Consider the following 19,503-nt stretch of genomic DNA (forward strand, 5'->3'; position numbering starts at 1 on the left):
TTCATTATTTGATTTTGAGGCATTTAGAAGCAATGTGAAGTATATTTGCAATTTTTCTCACCAATCAATAACGCATTTGATGCAAAACTGTATGCTCTTATATGTGCCGATTGTAGCTAACCTAAATGATGAAGATTCTAGTTCAGTTGATTTTTCTGCATATATAAATTAGTTTTTGCTTACCAGCCTTGAATAGTGTTGTATCTAAGTTATCTACTAGCGCAATATTAAACAAACTACGGCTTTTATAAAACTAATCGAATGGCAAAAAAACTAGATTTTCGATGCAAGGGAATTCACTATAGCGTGCTGTAATTCGCTGTTGTTGTCACTTTTTCTATTGAAGGTCGATGTCTATTCATACCTACGCGTTTTCGACAGATCGATACCTACATGTGTATGACAAACGGTCTGTAGAATTTGATCAGCCAAGGTGATCATACAGGATGAGGTGCGCTATTCATAATTGAATAACACCACATGTTTTCGTGATTGAGACGGTCGAAAGCTTATTCGTAATCAATGAACACCAGGTAGAGAGACTCGAAGGAATTCATTGATTTGCTCCAGAATGATACGGAGCGTGACAATATGGTCCACACAGGATCGCCCGGCACGGAATCTCGCTTGCTGCCGTCGGAAAGTTGCGTCATTCTTCTCCTGTATCCGGTTAAGGATCACTTTGCAGAGGACTTTGAGGACGATACACAGTAACAATATTGGCTACGACCCAGTGCACATTGGGCAAAACCAAGCCCAAAGGTGGAAGAAATTAATAACTTTCTTAATACAAGACACTGTGTGACCACCAATGGCTTATTCGGAAGCAAATTTTCTCAAGAATTGGTTGGTGCATGATTCATGTACGGGCAACTTCTCTGAAGCGAGTTATAGAGCCCGTTTTACCCCAGTTCCCCCTAAAATTTGTGAATTTCTGTTATTTTACGGCACTTGTTATGATTTTAATGATTATTTCACTGGGATACCATCGCCCCACTCCTATTGAGTAACGTTACATACAAAAAGTTATTAAAATGTTGGAATTTTAGGGTGTTGTGGGGTCAATTAGGCAATGGTATATTTTCAAGGTAGAAATTCATTTTTTATTTTTATTTCTGATTTTTTACGTGACAATAACTAAATAAATAATCGAACACACATATTTTATTCCTAAAGAAACCATTTTTGGCGAGTTTGATCTCAAATTATTGGTTATATTTAAGTTTTCCCGTATACAAATATGAGTAGTTCCCATCCTTATACCACCGATTCCAAACATTTCCAAACGATGAGCCATTGCTTATATACTCCAAAAATATCCTAAATGTTGTTTGCGCATAGCCCCATAGACGGGAGGTGACGGCAGCATATATTTTTAGAGCTTAGTTTACCCAAACTCCCCTATAAACTTATTTTTTATTGTTTTTAAATTAAAACAACTTTAACTTGAAACTTCTATGCATGATATGAGTTAGTATTGATGAAGAGCTAACCAGTAATATCTCTGCATCCTATGAAATTTGGAAATTAAGGGTACAATGGGGTTAAATGAGAAAAAAAAAAAAACATTCAAAAAGCTTGAATGACCATATAAGTTGACAAATAGCTTGTTTGGCAGATAATTCCTATACGAATGATTCTTGTATTTACGACATTGCTTCAGCGAGTGTAAAGCTTGTTTCACCCCCATTTTTCTAAAAGTATAATGAAATTGTTCCATTGCAGTTAATATAATATATCATTCATATTATAGCATTCTGATTCCAATGAGTATACATGAAAGATGTTATAAATATGACGTTTGGGGGATATTGGGGCAAAATATGCTGCTGCTTATTTCTCGGAATTTTGGTATTGAAGATGAAGAAATTTATAATCAATACGTGAAATAATATTTAAAATCCATGTCGCGAACTTCCATTATTCACCGTTCTAAGCATTTCATGATGAAGAGCTGTAGCGTGAATTTGAGAATATCCAAACTGCTGCTTGCCGATAGACTTTATGGGGGTTGTAGTAACACATTGTAGTAAAAAGTCTCCAAAATGCATTCGTTATATTTTTGTTAACGAAATAGCAACTTAAACATCAAAAAGGTAAGGTACCCCGGGGCAAGTGAGAATCGGGGGCAAGTGAGACCTATAGCTAGCATTTTTTTTATTATTTATTTTTAAGACTAACATTCTTCATAGAAAACATAGGTATCACACTTACGGATACTTTGAATACAAAAAATGTTATTGTTTCAACAATAAAGAGACCATATACGTTATTGTTGTTCATATGTAATTTCCAATTCACTAGGTAAGATTGACGTGCTCTACTATATTCGCCGTTTAAAAATAGATTTGTTATTCTACAAATACTTTTTTGGTTTCAGGATAGTATTTGGAGTTCATGCAAATGATTTCAAGCGAAAAAGCTGTATTTTATTTTTATTTATTACCTTTAGTTTACTGCTCTTACTTGCCCCAGTGCATTTCGCTATCTGGGGCAAGTGGGACCTATGAGAATAAACAAACACATTTTTTTGGATTCATCTCGCCTTGTCCAGCCTAAGATGAAATTTGCACGAAAGTCAATAAAAATTGACGCGTTAAGTAATCTATTGTTGAATTTTTCTTTAATACCTTTATTTAGATGATGAAATTCTTGCTAAAAATGGTAAAACCTTGGGTAAAACAAAAAAAATTCAAATGTATGTATTTTTTATGTTTTTCTCTAAATATCTTCCATTTTTTTTCACTCAACGCTACATAATGCATTCTTCTGAGCATTCGGGAATCGTCCATAAAAAAATAAAATAGGAAAATGGCCTTTTTAAAATTCATGATTAAAAAAACATTATTTAATGATCGTAAGATTATGTAAGGGAGAAGATATTACTGAAAATCTCGAAACCCCAGATTTACTAGTGGTGAGAATCATCAACTATATAATATAGAGACCAAGTTTCGAAATCTTTTGTCTCTTCACTTTACGGCGCTTTTTGTATAAAAAAAAATCAATTTATTTTGCATGAGCTGCTGGAGTTGATTCAATTCCCTCCAGCGATTTGTTATGTGTTGCGTAATTTATGCATGGTACCATAAACCTCTTCTTATTTTAATCTCTAAACATAGTCATTCATATAAGAGATTTATGATTTATGTTACCTTATTTGTTGCAACTTAAATTAAGCCCTTTGAACAAAAACTCAGAATAGGTCCCACTTACCCCGTGAAACGCGGTAAATGAAGATATGCTACACTTTTCTTTATATGCATAATATATGAAATGTAAAAATTTTGAAACAGTTTTAATGCACGTTAATAAGTACAAATATACCAACAACGTCTTTTGGGTCTATTGGAATTAATAAAGAATTTGTGTTCTGAAACTTCTGGCATGACAAAACCAAATTAGCATTTTTTTAGGTCCCACTTGCCCCGGGGTACCTTATTTATTTTGTTTTACTATACACTAATAATATGACAGTCTTATTCCACTTAGCTAAGTACACTACCCGTCATAAGTATATGCTCAAAAAATGTATTGCAACAATATTGTACAGCATTTACTCAACTTGATATCTCCAATACCTCACAAAGATGTTGTCTTCATCAATGTTATTCAGAAGCCCAAAAGCAACAACTTTTCTGAAAGCGGCATTTTTGTAGGAGTTCTGGTTTTAGAGATATCGAGGTGAGTTAGGGTGATTCAATATTATTGAAATACTTTTTGTGAGTCTCTACTTATGACGGTTAGTGTATATCTTTTAGAAATAGATACTAGATTTCCTAAGCACATCTCTTTGCACATCTAGTCACCTTCATCTGGAGTTGCGTTCATTGAAGCAGAATCTTCCCGTTTAGGCGGTAGTACAATTTCATCGTTTTTATAAAGGGACAACCATACTGCCATTATATTTGACGAATTTTGCTCTGGGATGATTTCCTTGCCAGATGTTCTCGAACAAACTTATGTCGTATATGCAGTCTTTCTCCTGCTTTTTCGCTAACGAAGATCAGTGGTGGATATGGTCAATGCAAAAGAAAAGTTTAGTAATTAATCAAGTTCAATTGCACAGAAAACAAAACTCTTCAGGTTAGATATAAATTCCTCAAGATGTTGGTATTGACTTGATTTTTTGTATTTGGCTAGATACTTTGCTATACGTACTGTGCAAAATCGGACACCCTGTCCAAAAAGGTTTGCACCCTACATTACATACACTCAATTCTTTCTTTTTTGACATAATCAATTTTTAATCAATCCACATTAAAATTGACGGTCAGTACTATCCGTATACGAAAAATCAAGTCAAGGGAATTTCAATAATAAACACTCTCTGCGTGGTTTTGCTGAATACTCGCGCGTTTAGCGCTTCGGCTATACGTGTTCTACCTGTGCATCAATCAGTAATTAATGAACTCGTATGGATATTATCTTTCAAACAAGTTATTTGTCAACTTATATGGTCATTCAAGCTTTTTGAATGTTTTTTTTTCTCATTTAATCCCATTGGACCCTAAATTTCCAAATTTCATAAGATGCAGTGATATTACTGGTTAGCTCTTCATCAATATTAACTCATACCATGCATAGAAGTCTCAAGTTAAAGTTGTTTTAATTTAAAAACAATAAAAAATAAGTTTATAGGGGAGTTTGGGTAAACTAAGCTCTAAAAATATATGCTGCCGTAACCTCCCGTCTATGGGGCTATGCGCAAACAACATTTCGACACCAACATTTCAAAAGGGCGTAACTGCTTTTGGAATCATCACCTTCTTTTAAAGCTGTGGATCATGTGTTATGATTTCTATGTTTTTCACAACAAGTACCAGATGGGAAAAACTCTCCTCTTTCCGACAAACACGGTGGTTTGAGTGTAAGGGAGGCAGTACGACCTACAGCTTTGAAAGAAGGTATTACTTCCAAATGCAGTTACGCCCTTTTTAAATGTTGGTGTCGATTTAGGATATTTTTGGAGTATATAAGCAATGGCTCATCGTTTGGAAATGTTTGGAATCGGTGGTATAAGGATGGGAACTACTCATATTTGTATGCGGGAAAACTTAAATATAACCAATAATTTGAGATCAAACTCGCCAAAAATGGTTTCTTTAGGAATAAACCATGCGTATTCGATCATTTATTTAGTTATTGTCACGTGAAAAATCAGAAATAAAAATAAAAAATGAATTTCTACTTTGAAAATATACCATTGCCTAATTGACCCCACAACACCCTAAAATTCCAACATTTTAATAACTTTTTGTATGTAACGTTACTCAATAGGAGTGGGGCGATGGTATCCCAGTGAAATAATCATTAAAATCATAACAAGTGCCGTAAAATAACAGAAATTCACAAATTTTAGGGGGAACTGGGGTAAAACGGGCTCTATAACTCGCTTCAGAGAAGTTGCCCGTACATGAATCATGCACCAACCAATTCTTGAGAAAATTTGCATCCGAATAAGCCATTGATGGTCACTTAGTGTCTTGTATTAAGAAAGTTATTAATTTTTTCCACCTTTGGGCTTGATTTTGCCCAATGTGCAGTGATTTATTCCGGTGCTCTTGAGTACTCCAGGTTTTTCCTGTTAAACGAAATTCCCTGAGAAATCCCCATTTTTTCAAGTAGTAGACACCTTGTAATAATGTTTTATAATAAGATGTATGCTGTAGTTTTGCTGCTAGTATTGCTACAGGAATTATTGCCGAGATTATTCCAGGGATTTCACCATTGAAAATTCTTAAGGAATTCGTGGTGCGATTCCTTTAGAAATTTCTGCTGGTATTCCTCCAGGAATGCCGCCGGAAATTGCAACAGGAATTCTTCCGGAGATTTTTATACGAATCTCTTCAGTAATTTTCTTAAGAATTTTTCTTGCTTTCCTTCTGTGGTATCTCCAGCAACAGCTTTGGGAATTCCTGCTGGGATTTCTCCGAAAGTTCTTGCTGGTATTCCTGCAGGACTTTTTCCAGTAATTTGTACAGAAACCCTTCTAGGGATGTATCCAGAGATTTCTGCAATAATTCTTTCAGGAAGTCCTCTTAGGATTCCTTAAGGGATCCCTATATGTAGTGATTTCTTATTGAGTTGCCTAAAACATGTCTCACGAAACCTAAAGCAAGCCTATCCATATACGTGAGAACAAAAGATGTTTACAAAGTTCTTACAGATAGATTAACACGGGAAATCTGAACTCAAACCACTACCACACAGGAATTTCGATTGGTCAATGAATAATTATTGCTTTAGCAATTACTCATGCAGGAACTAAGCTGGGAATTTCTCTAGAACTCCTCAATAGATTTCCTTTGGATTTCTCCAGGATTTCTTCATGGTATTCCTATAGGTATATCTCTTGGTATTGCCAGGTGAAGTCCTTTAGAAACTCTTGCTGATTTTTTTTCTGGAATTCATGTTAGAAGTTCTCAAACCATTTTGTGCTGGGATTCCTCCTGGAGTTGTTCCAGATATTCCCCCAGAACTTTTTTTTTTGGGAAGCCCTCTGTGGATTTCTCCAGGAATTTCATCTGAAATCCTAACAAGAATTTCTTCAGAGATTTCAGTAGGAGTTCCACAATAATTCATTTGAGAATTACTCCAGGGATTTTTTTTTTCGAATATTACAATGAAGATTCTTTCAGAAATTACTCAAGAGATTTATCCCAAACTCCCGTAGAGAGGTTCCTTCAGGAATTCCTGTAAGGTTTCGTCCCGTATTCATCGGGTAATTGCTCAGAGATTCCTTCAATGATTTCTCCAGCGATTACTTTTGGAATGTTCAGATTTTGCTTTGGAAAATATGAGTAGAACATGAGTATAAGTTATAACATACTTGTCTATCAGATGTTGGTTCATTTTCATGAAACTAGAAGTTACAATTCAAGCTGCGCTTACCGGTTTCGCTTCTGCTGCCCGACTCAAAAACCTTTTTGAAATCCTTGACAAATTCCATCCAACAGTTACTGAGACATTCAACAATCGAATTACGCACTGCCATTAAAGCTATCATGTAATCGATAAAACGTGATTTTTGCCTCCTATCTGATTGCACTCAATCAAATTTGCTAAGATAAAGTCTTATCTTTGATGAATAAATTCCTTCTTTCAACAAGACACACACAAACACGATCGTTAAAAAACTGCTTGAAATAGTCCAGAGATAGCTGCTAATTAGCATTTCAATAGGAGATTTAGGCAATTCTGACTTCCCCAAAATTCACTCGCCCTTGTAGAGCTGACAAAACCAGATTCCACATTCCACAGTCCTGGAGCAAAAGCTGCTTCCACTTGTCTACTGAGTAGATCGAGTCTCGAATTTTAAAGGAAATTTCCTCCGTTTCCCTTCCCAACTGAGCGTAGGTATGTGTAAAAATGGAAAAAAAATGACACAATCGATACGGTTACGGACCACGGACGGACGGACGGATTAGTTTAGTTAGTATACGGACCAACCCTAGCAACAATGCAACATCGGAACGCTGGTAGTAGTGTTGTATGTGGGGCCCATAGTAAGGCAGTGAAAAAAGCTGTCATTGTTTCCCTTTGCTCTTCACTGGGAAATTGCACTGTCCACATCGATTCACTTAAGTGGCACCCCCCAGGGGAAATGGCACGACACCCGAAAAACGATGATATGCGGGGTGCGGGTCGGTGCGGCCGCCCAAAAATCGAACCTCTGTCACTCCGGCACCCTCCGCACCCGACGAGCATCGATTATTCCATTCCTTCGCCGTCGTCTTCGATTCCTGGCCGTTCCTCCAGCTGGTTACACAATGATTTTCCAATTAGCAGAACATAGCCAATAGGCAGCCCCGATTTTGACACTTTTTTCCACTATCGAACCCCTCTGTCTGGTGCCTTTTTTCTTCGTTTCCACTTTTGTCAGAAATTGCACGGCCAAAAAAACTTTCTCGCGGAAGTCTTCTGGTGAGTGAGCGGACTCTTTTGGCTTTTACTTGGGACGAGTGACGACGACGACACACTCGCGCACGCACACTGAGAACCCGACGCGAACAAGGAGGAACTCACACCAAAGCAAAATCGCCGAGCACCCAACTCTTGCACAGTAGGACGCAACGTTGCTATTTTGTTCCAACCTTCTGGCGACTCTGTTTAACGCTCGCTCTACTTGTATTTTCCAAAATTTAGAAGAATTCTAACACAAAAATTCAAAAAATATCACCGACCGATATGATTCAAGAATAAAATTCCCCATAAACACTCAAAACCCCTGTCAACTGTTCTGTCCACTAAATTCACTAATCCGCCCACTGTGCATGGGCTCTCACCAACACACGCACTACTCCCGTGTACGGTTACGATTCGTTGCTTGCTGGCTAACCAACCAGCCAGCCGTCGTTCGTCGGATCGAGGATGGGACACCTTCCTCTCTATGTTCTTCACTTGAAGTAGCCAGCCACACAGGAAAAAAAATCTTCAATCCAAAAAATCCACCACTTCCGAACCGTTCAGCACCGTTCCAAATAGCCACCGACGTTCTCCAGCTTCCAGTGAATCGATTTCACCCTCGCTAGTTACCCGAAAACGCAGCGCTGCAGCAAGATTTTCACACTTTTTCCCGACTCGAAATCGCGCAGCACGACACAGCACAGAATCTCGCGTTTGTCTCGGTCTCAGCGCACAGCACAGTGAAATTCTCGTTCGTCTTTCTTCTGCTGGCTGGCTGGCTGGCTGCTGCTGAAACCTCTTTTTTTTTCTCGCCCGACGACCGACGTTTTGTTGGTGTGGAAGATTGGGGGTGTCGCGAGTGCCCGAGGACTGCGCTGAATCCGCGGGCGAAATGGGCGACGAAATTCAAAGATGGCCGATGGGGGTAACGCTTGTCAGAAGTGAGCTTCAGTGGTGCCAGTTTTCTCTCTGTTCTAATTTAGTTCAAGCATAACTTTTCAATCCGACGTAACTCGAGAATGTAAACAAATCCGGGTTAACTGCTGCATGCATGATTCATAAAGCAAATTGAAGAACCCACATCACTGTTTGATGATTTATTGCTTAATTTGTTTAACTAAGCTTATTATTCGAAACGACGTATCTAATTATTTTGATGTTTACAACTGTACTGATAGATACACCGTTTTGATATATGAGAAAACCAAACGACGTATCTAGCCAAAATTAAAAGTAACAGATACACCAAACTGGCACCATACAAAAGCGACGTATCTGGCATGACGTATCTCTAACCAACCCGGTGTATGTGTATTTTTGTCAAAATTCATTGTGAAAATGATATGGAATGAGTAGGTTTTGTTTCTTACCTAGTGCGTGCTATATCCCTGGTGATGTTAAGCACGAAAAAACTTATGGAAAGTCTTTTCATAAAAAACTATTTTAGTGAAATGGTCGTCAACATTGACCATGGATTTACTCAGATCAGTGAAAAAGTTAGATACGTCGATTTGAAAAATTATGCTTGAGTTGTCCAAAAAATGTCTCACGAAACGTAATGCAAGCCTATAAATATTATCCGTGCAGTTGAATCCCGGAATTTTCGACTAGCGAAGTTGGATTTTTCTCCAAATCCGTGCGTCGGACCTAACTTCGGAAGTAGTGCGCTGTACGGATTACTGCACGAATTTATTCTGGCCTGCTTACTCTCACACGATATTTGACGTTTGAGCAGTGCCAACACCTCTCAAACGTCAAATATCGTGTGAGAGTAAGCATGCCAGAATAAATTCGTGCAGTGGACCATGGTCCATAGGGCACCGCATGAAATAGGCTCCTAAAGGCCTATCTCAATTTCTGCATAATTCGATCAAGCATTGAGTAAAACGACATGTTTACTCATTTTTTAAGTATTCCTATAAGGTAAAGCCCATAAAATATATTTTCAAAAATTTTAATAATTTTTGCAACACTCCTTGTTTAGCACTAAATTTTGGGTAAATTTTGTTTACCGTGTATGTCAAACAGGAACATTTATTGTCAAAAGTGAGCCAATGTGGTGTCTTTTGCAACCCGCCGTTTCACTTTCGTTACGTCAAGGTTGACCTCGAATGTCAAACAAGACCTGCTCATCATTATTTTATTTTCAAGTTTATTAACTATTCTGTTATTGTTTAAGTTCGGAAAAATTACCATTGAGATCAGAAAAGCATGCTCTTTCGTGTTATGCAGCAAAACCGGGGAAATATTTTTCATTTTAGGACCCTATTCTCTTCTTTTCTTTCACTCTTACAGAAAGTTTGTAAACAACAAGGCCATGAAACGTCAAAATCCCATATAAAATCAAAACAATGCAGTGCCCTATTGCACGAACTTACGCTGGCCTGCTTACTCTCACAGAAAGTTTGACGTTTGAGAGGTGCCGACACCGCTCAAACGTCAAATTTCGCGTGAGAGCAAGCAGGCCAGAATAAATTCGTGCAGTGGACCATAGCGGACCAGGTTTAGTACCACTTCCGAAGTTAGGTCCGACGCACGGATTTGGAGAAAAATCCAAGTTCGCTAGTGGAAAACTCCGATTTTCAACTAAATAAAAATGATAGCCAACACCTGTCATCACGCTTGTTTGTTATCACCCGTGGTAGGGGGTAGCCAAGGCAAACTATAAAGAAGCAAAGCTACTACGGGAACATTCAAAAATTACGTCCAACATTTACATACAAATCCCAAAAAATGATGGACGTAATATTTGAATCTTCCCTACGTTCAGTACAATAGAGCTTGCTGACGTTTATTCACCTTTCTCTTTCAAACATGCAGGTGGAATAGGGTTTGTTGTCATCAGGAAAGGTTGCCCGATGAAAACAAATCCTATCCCGCCTGCATGCTTGAAAGAGAGAGGCGAATAAACGTCAGCAAGCTCTATTTCGCGCCACAGCGTGATTGCCCCCAAAAAGCTAGTTTTTAGGCCACATTTGGCTTTCCCGAATTTTAAGTAATATTTTTTTGCTGAACTCCTACAGCATTGGTGTCAAAGTAGCAAATAACCAAAAAAACATGAGAGAATATATTCATATATGATGCCGTTTTGAAATATCAAACTTATTACGTATATTAGGGTGTTCCAGAACCAAATCTAACAAAAAATCAACTTTTTAAGGTTTTTCTGATCACATCACAAATGTGATAATTACACATGTTTACTTCAATTTTATTGGCACACGTTGTTCGGAGAAGTTGTAGCAAACATGTATAGCTTTCAATTTCTGCCAAAAGAATTAAGTTTTGACAAGTTTTAGTGTACTTATGATTTTTTGAAGTTCAAAAATAGTCGAAAAACACAAAATTTATTTGATGCACCTTTTAATTTCAATGGATTTGGCTGAAATTTTGTCCAGTTACTTCTTTAAGGATGCCAATCAAAATATGGGGGTGGACTTGAGAATCAGAGAACATTTTTGAAAAGGTGGACAGGCCTAATATATATATATATATATCACTGACAAAATTGCAAACGTAAATTTTATTTAAGCAACTAATTTACTATTTATAAGACTCCCCAATGATTAGTTTTAAATGCACCAACATGAAAATCATAACCGTTTTATTACTGTGTATGCAATTAGCTATAACACTTATGCACACCCCTTATGTTATTCATAACAGCGCAAACATAAAAAGTATGAATGCCCTGCTATAGTCAAAAATTATGTTTCTCCACACTTAATTTCGAAGTTTGACCGATTTGACCAGGACTCCTGTTCGGAAACAAAACAACAGGTTTCGCGCCAAAAGCAACGTTGAAAAATTGTTCGGCTAAGTCGTTTGAAGGTATATATTAATAAATTTAACTACTTTTCTCCGTGAAATTTGTGTTAAAACTTTTAATTTTTATTCATTCTAGCTGTACCATTTCAAAGGGTAAGAGGGAAAGCGAGTTCCGGCTGTTTCGGACCAGAAGTTCGGAAAATTCCCGGTGAATATGACCAACCGCCGAGTCACCTTAAAAACTGAAGGTGATTATTGATTGGCATTCCCTCGAATGATATTTGTATTTAATTTTAAGCATCCTTTTATGTCCTCCAAAACTAGAGCAATACGCAGGATCAAATTTCAAACCAATGGTTATTACGCCCAAGGCTGCGCCGGAATGCTTCACATCTGGACCTTGCTCGATGCGCAGCATAAGATACATACCGTCGCCGGATTCTTTTCGCAGCATTCCAACGCATTGGAACGAAGGCACCTCCTCCTGTGACCTTTCCACCAGCATCCGGAATCTAGGCCAGAATGTGAAGTTCCAACATGATCGTTGTTGCCAGGTTGCCAGCAGCGCGGAGAAGGGCAAATATTTGGCTATATGTTAGCTGTAGTGGTGCAGAGTTTTGTTTCAATAAACAATAATATTTTGATAGTTGTTTGTTTTTGTTCGACCATATGGATTGAATTTTAATTTTTATGTGAAACAGAGACATAAATGTTATATACCTATTTTCCATAAATGTTATAAACCTCACACATACATTTTATTTATCACACTAATAAATTTTGTGTAACAACAGACATAACTTTTATTTGTGAGAAATTTTATGAAATTTATGTTTCCGAACATATTTTTTAAAGGTAATGTCAAATTGCAAAAAATTATATAGTTTCACACATAATAGCTATACGGAAAATATCTTCAGTGATATATCTTTAAGGGTGTGAACCATTTCGCTTATTCGTTTAACTTTTAGTTAAAATTTGACATTTCGGTAGTTATTTTGTATCGGATGGTTAAAAAATAACTACGAGGACGGCTCATTTGAAATTTGACAGACGAGTAGTTATTTGGAACAAAATACAATACGCAGCCAAATCATTGCGAACAAAAAATAACTTATCGAAATGTCAAGACTAACCCTGCTCGGGAGTAGGGTTATTTCAAGGTTATTTTTAACTGGACGCAAAATAACTATCGAAGTGTCATATTTTATTGCGGCGCTCATAATAAATCCACATTGTGCGGCGGCGATATGCCCGCGAGGAGATTCCCGCGATACAGACGCAATGTCAAAATCGAACAGATACTGTCACCCACCCAGCAGCATCGCAGCAGCCTTCCGGCCGTTCATGTCAAAACAAAAGCTAACACAATGGCAACTCAGGTGGCCAGAAATCGTAATAATATTTACCGCGACATTGATTCACTTATATGCATACGCATCACCTCGTCGGCTTTGTGTTTAATAATCGGGATGTTATTTATGATGCTGCAGGAGGATACGGATTCATCTTTTTCATTTCCACATTGCGTCTCTATCGCGCGCATCTCCTCGCGGCCATATCGCCGCAGCCTCATGTGGATTTGACAAGGGGAATGACATATCCTTTTCTAACCGGAATATCCGCATTTATCCGTTTCTAACCGTCGTTAACCGCGTCTAACTTCTGCTCACTTAGCAGCTCGCTTAGCAACGGTTAGCGACGGTTAGAAACGGATAAATGCGGGTATTCCGGTTAGAAAAGGATATGTCATTCCCCTTGGGATTTGATATAAGCGCCGCATGTAGAATTGGCTTCTTTAGTGGTGTTGAGATAATAGGACAGATCGATGAAGTACTAGATTTGTAGTAATGAGCTGAATTTTGGTATGGTGAGAAGGTCAATAGGAGGCAATCAGTGAAGTACTAGATTGAAAGTAGTGAGCTGGATTTTTGTATGATGAGATGTTCAATTCTCCATTTCTGCAATGAAATGGTGCAAACAGCGTGGGTATTATGATTTCTTGACTAATTCGATGCTGTTTGAGCAAAAGTTTGGGTAACTTTGTTGTTGAAGTTGCAAGAAATAAATAATACAATAACAAAGTTATCCAAACTTTTGGCTCAAACAGCATCAAATAGGAGGCAATCAGTGAAGTACTAGATTGAAAGTAGTGAGCTGGATTTTTGTATGGTGAGATGATCAATTCTTCATTTCTGCAATGAAATGGTGCAAACAGCGTAGGTTATATGATTTATTGGCCAATTTGATGCTATTTGAGCAAAAGTTTGAATAACTGTGTTGTTGTATTATTTTTTTCCTGCAACTTCAACAACACAGTTATCCAAACTTTTGCTCAAACAACATCAAATTAGTCAATAAATCATATAACCCACGCTGTTTGCACCATTTCATTGCAGAAATGGAGAATTGATCATCTCGCCATACAAAAATCCAGCTCACTACTTTCAATCTAGTACTTCACTGATTGCCTCCTATTAGCCAAGAAATCATATAACCCACGCTGTTTGCACCAATTCATTGCAGAAATGGAGAATTGAACATCTCACCATACAAAAATCCAGCTCACTACTTTCAATCTAGTACTTCACTGATTGCCTCCTATTCTCCGTTTCTTTCTAATGGTGCAAAAAGCGTGGGTATTATGATTCCTTGCCTTATTTGATGCTGTTTGAGCAAAACTTTGGGCAACAGTGTTGTTGTTTTCTTCATTTCTTGCTACATAAACAACATAGTTATCCAAAGTTTTGCTCAAACAGCATCAAATTAGGCAAGGAATCATAATACCCATAATCGTACCCAATAAACAACAAATTACAAATTACAATTACAATACCCACGCTTTTTGCACCATTTCATTGCAGCAACGGAGAACTGACCTTCTCACCATGCTAAAATTCAAGGGGAATGACATATCCTTTTCTAACCGGAATATCCGCATTTATCCGTTTCTAACCGTCGTTAACCGCGTCTAACTTCTGCTCACTTAGCAGCTCGCTTAGCAACGCTTAGCGACGGTTAGAAACGGATAAATGCGGGTATTCCGGTTAGAAAAGGATATGTCATTCCCCTTGCTAAAATTCAGCTCATTACTACAAATCTAGTACTACACCGAACGTGCCCCATTCCATATTCCGAATCAACATGCCAAACTGAGCCGAAATCCAAATTTTCATGAATTATGGTGCCCGGGAACCTATTGAAAAATCGATTTAAAGTTTGTATGGTAGCGATTTGTCGAATCACTCCTCGTCGCATTTTGTACTGGGCGGAGCTGTCAAGCAGTTGCCCAGCTGTCAAAAGGTGATTTTAAAAAATCTCTTTGTATTTGAATCTTGATTTGAATTTAGGTATCAAAATAAAGTTCTAAAAATCTGAAAAAAATCATACTGGCTTATATAAAATCAAAAAATCAATATACTATTCTTAATTTAAAAACCCAATTTCTAATCATCAGGTCGCTCATAGTGGTGCGGTCATATTTTTGCAACTTGATGGAAAAGAAGAAGACTAACGCGTTTTGCGGATTTATAGCGCATTTAGTTCACCACTGGACTATCGCACTACTTTTCACGAGTGCGAAAACGCTAATAAAAGTGCGCGATTGCATCAAATCAACTCGGTGTCTTCAGAGCACTTGTTCTCTATAGATTGAAGAAATAGTGCGCCGAAGACATCAACCTGATTTGATGCAATCGTGCACTTTTATTTACGTTTTCGCACTTATAATGTCGCAGTTCGCAGTCCAGTAGTGAACTAAATGCGGTATATCTTGCTAGGCACAATAACTAAAAGCGAAGACGACTAATAACAAGACAGACATCTACATTCAGGAAAATTGCCTCATACTTAATGGCAAATATCCATGTGCCAAACCACATCCAAAGTATATGCAACCAATACCCGATTACGCAGGCAAATTGGTGCATGAATAGTATGTGCTCTAAATTGTATGAGTCGCTGCTGTATGGTGCCTCATCAAAAGTATGAGTCGCACTAATGGAAAACATTTGTTTACCCCCATTGCAAAAATCCAAGTCCCGGACACATAGAAGGAATGAAGATTTTTTTCCCAGTGTACCTTCTTGCTCCATATACTTTGGGAGCTACAAGCACACTAGCGCCGCGAACGACTTCAAGGAACAATATCATGAATCAGTGTGCGTGCGATGCTACAATTTCCACGTATTAGCATGCACACGCACACAATCATGTTTTAATGTTCCTGTGAATCGTTGAGGGCGTTTCAACCATGTCGCCTGCTACGGGGTGGGAGCTGTCTGTCTTGTTATTAACCGTCTTTGCTAAAAGTTAAATGAGCGAAACAAGCGAAACGGTTCACAGCCTAAATGGTCAAACTTTGCGTTACGTAATATTTGAACGAACCCTATTTTGTATAAATATTTCACTCAATTCTGATTGATTTTTTCTTATCGTGTTGGACTTGCGTTACAACGTTACAACGTATGCATACAGCTTATGCAAGACATGAACCCGGGCGAAAATGAATATTCTGTCCATTAGCTTTTGTAACGCCTTTCACTTCAATCGACATCAAATAAAAAACTGTTTTTAACTAAAACTTGCATATGACAATATTTAAATAATATTATTGTAATGTTCACGCTGCTTGGAGCTCCCATTATTTTCTAGGGAAATCTTCAAGGAAGTCTTCAAAACAAATTCCTACATAATAATACAAATTTACGTTATTAGTCATTATATTGTAACAACAAAAATATTTGGACACGTATCAGTAAATTAATATAATATGGTCATACGCTTAGCATTATCTGGTCAAATTAGAACATAAAGAGAGAATTCTGGAAAGTTTTGGAATTAAAATCGGGACACGAATGGAACACAAAAACCGACAAAGGACACATTAAATGACAACACCCGCAAGATTTGGAGCCGGGGTTTTTACAAGAACTCCTCGCACCAATCGTTTAGACACTGGTAACAGTCGGCGGCTTGCTTCGAGTTGGCGCCACAGGTATCCTTCATCCAATCCTTGAACAGCTCGGCGTCCTTTTTCAGCAGCAGATACTGGCCAAGCACGGTGTAAGCCTAAAATACAAGTTCAAGGTTAGGTATGGGACAGATTCCAATCGGTGTATCATGATTGCAATAAACAAACTAAAACCAAATTACCTTGTCAAATCCGGCAGCATCTAATCGTTTCCCGAGGACATCACCCACACCGGCGAGATCCGTCACCGGTTTGTCACCCATCGGTTCCGCTACGAAATTTCTATGCTTCTGGGATGTGCTAGACATTTTGATGATTGTTTGCTGGAATCGAAGCGCTAGAGTTCACGAATATCAATCCTCGGGGCACTATTTCACCGAAGATTTCACTTTTAAATCACACAGTCGATGGATAAACAATTTTGCTGATCAAGCTTTTCCTGTTTTTTCGCGAAAACTCTGACTCGCACTTGTACGGTGGTCGGCTGATGTTTTCCCGGAGTTTTGATTTGAATGAATGACAGTTGTGTTTTGAATGTGTTTTTGTGTGTGCGCGCTTTCACGGTGAGTCTCCACAACTCTACACGTGGGTAGGCCTGCAGGGATGCCAGACTAGCCAGCTACACTGAACTAAAACTTCCTCCTTGAATCGTCTGCAATGCGATACGCTCTCGCCCTTTAACAAAAGTCAGTTCAATATCGGATGATCGGCATATCGTTGAGTTCACCATCGGATGACGAGCAACCGTATGATATAATCCGAATATAGGATGATGTTCATATTAAGATGGAAAAAAGAGAAATACAGTAACCGAAACATGATCTTTCGTAATCGATTTGATTTTCTGTTGGAAAACGAATTATTTTGGTTTCAATGGTGTTCAAAAATCATCCGCAAATTAGAAGACAAGTCAGATGACCTGTGAGATGTGCCTTATTAGTAAAATGCGAAAATCGTTTAAAATCATTCTGGATAAACGTTTATTAATAAAATATTCTATTAACTTCATATTAAGCTGATACAATTTTAGGTCGTCGCGCTCCTTTACAAACTCTTAAAAATATTTGTAGATAGCCTCGGTGCGGAACAATGGTCCAGCGTTTATCCGCTCCGGTGAAATCTGGAATCACGATCGCCGCCAACAATGAATGATGACCTCTGAGCGCTGAGCGGTTCTGTTGGGATTTACTCCAGAACTGGCGCTCTGCCGCCGTTGCTCCCAACCTAAATATCTGCCTCACCGTCTTCCCACGATTTCGTATACACAAATCCGTTCATGTTTTACTGTGGGTAAAACGAACGAAAGCATTATAATTCATTCAATTAAAACATACATTTCACTTACCTGTCTGATTTTAGATCCGTGCTTGTCTTTACTTGTTGAGAAATTTTCAATTATGGCGTCACTCTACCTGACTTCCACAGAAACGTCGTCGCTGCAGATGAAAAACATTCCATGAGCGGATGATTACTGTTGTGGGGCACCTCCGTATCGAACTCAATCTACTATCGAGATGATCTTCCGTTGCTGCCAAGCAATACGAAAATCGAATGACAGCTCATACACACTCAAGCAGAAAACCATATGGCACCAAGATGATAGTCATACAAACTTAAGAGGATATGTCTTTCGCTCGTTTTTGTCATTCAGAAACGAAAGGATTCGTTTTGACAACAGAGCGAATGACAAATCAGACGATATTGTCGGGCCGCCACCAAACCGGACTTCGCACAATCAAGTCGCGACGCGACCCAACTCGCGACGTTTTTAAATCATGTCAAAGGTAGTGCGCATCCTTCCCGTTGTTGTCAGCAACACAGCGCACTAGATGCGAAACAGTTGCGACACTTGTGGACCAAGAAAATGGCAATTTTTGATTGAATGTCGGTCGTGATTCCAACCGGATAGACAATAACAAGAGGATGTTTTGGTTCAGTGTACGGGTTTCAGCGAGGACTACACGGAAAACCGTAGTCATTCAAATTTGGTTTTTCAGGGAAATAGGGTGATTAAGTAATAGTAATAGTAATAGTTATAGATAGTAGAGTAAACATAGATCCGTGTTGATGAATCCGTTGTATCCAAACGAACTGTCAAAATCTGTATCCAAACGAGCATGACGTCACGGTTTGGACAACATCAATGGAGCGCATGACGTCATATTCAACCGTCGCACCAGCGGCGTCATGGTCGCAATTTTTTCCGCAGTCAAGTTCGCAGATTGTGAACAATCCTCGGTACTCACTTTACGTAATTTATGTTTAGTCCCTTACTGTCAGAGCTGTCAGATCAGTGTAACACGCTAAAAAAAATTTACACAAAAGGCAATTTACACGGAAAAAAATACACGGTTATGAATATTTATTGGGTACCGGACTGGTCACCGAAAATTTGATCGTTTTCTTTGGTACATCGAGGTCTTGAAATTAGTCTATGGTCGCACCGTCCCCATGTAGTTAGTCAGATGGCCAAAATATATTTACAGTAGAAAACTTGTAATGTAATTTGGACACCACCTACACACTAAGAAATTCTCAATTTTAAAGTAGACGCAAACGAATAACCTGACGTAATAAGTGGTGACATAAGATAAAATGCTACTTATTTTTCTGCCACAAATGACGTAAAAGCGAATTAATTGAAAAATTCTGGGATTTCAGGCAAATTGACCAGGTTTTCATAAGCAAAAATTGAAATTAAAACATTTGATTCATTATTCAGTTCCAAACGGCATAATTTTACATGAACGGAGACATAAATTCGTTCTGCGCTGTGACGAAATGTCAAAGTTGTTTACAACTGCAGCGTACACGGAGAGACGAAACTACCCAAAAGTGAGTTCTTTCCACCCAAC

The 19,503-nt window shown here is 38.2% G+C and overlaps 2 protein-coding genes across 5 annotated transcripts in view; both read right to left on the reverse strand.

The window, feature by feature from the left end:
* LOC109433252 (striatin-3) overlaps window positions 1-8,731 on the reverse strand; it is a 106,196-nt gene extending 97,465 nt beyond the window's left edge. Inside the window, exon 1 of one of the 4 annotated variants that reach the window (XM_062851482.1) lies at window positions 8,539-8,731. The gene's annotated coding sequence lies outside the window, so the exon portion shown is untranslated. Of the gene's footprint in view, window positions 1-7,673; window positions 8,125-8,538 lie in introns of those variants that run through there. The other 3 variants (XM_029859110.2, XM_062851481.1, XM_062851480.1) reach the window with 3 other exon arrangements.
* Window positions 8,732-16,379: 7,648 nt separating this feature from the next.
* Window positions 16,380-17,158, reverse strand: LOC115258816 (barrier-to-autointegration factor). The gene is made up of 2 exons (XM_029859250.2): window positions 16,831-17,158; window positions 16,380-16,746 (listed from the first exon to the last, which is right to left on the reverse strand). The coding sequence occupies exons 1-2, from the start codon at window positions 16,954-16,956 to the stop codon at window positions 16,600-16,602; spliced, it is 273 nt and encodes a 90-aa protein (XP_029715110.1). The 5' UTR covers window positions 16,957-17,158; the 3' UTR covers window positions 16,380-16,599.
* Between the last annotated feature and the right edge of the window lie 2,345 nt (window positions 17,159-19,503).

Source organism: Aedes albopictus, chromosome 2 (genome assembly GCF_035046485.1).
Source record: "Aedes albopictus strain Foshan chromosome 2, AalbF5, whole genome shotgun sequence".
Taxonomy (NCBI): Eukaryota; Metazoa; Arthropoda; class Insecta; order Diptera; family Culicidae; genus Aedes; species Aedes albopictus.

Coding starts and splice junctions, on each gene's coding strand:
- LOC115258816 (XM_029859250.2), bottom strand. CDS start 16,956: ATGTCTAGCACATCCCAGAAGCATAGAAATTTCGTAGCGGAACCGATG. Junction 16,747..16,830: donor ATGCTGCCGGATTTGACAAG/GTAATTTGGTTT, acceptor CTTGTATTTTAG/GCTTACACCGTGCTTGGCCA.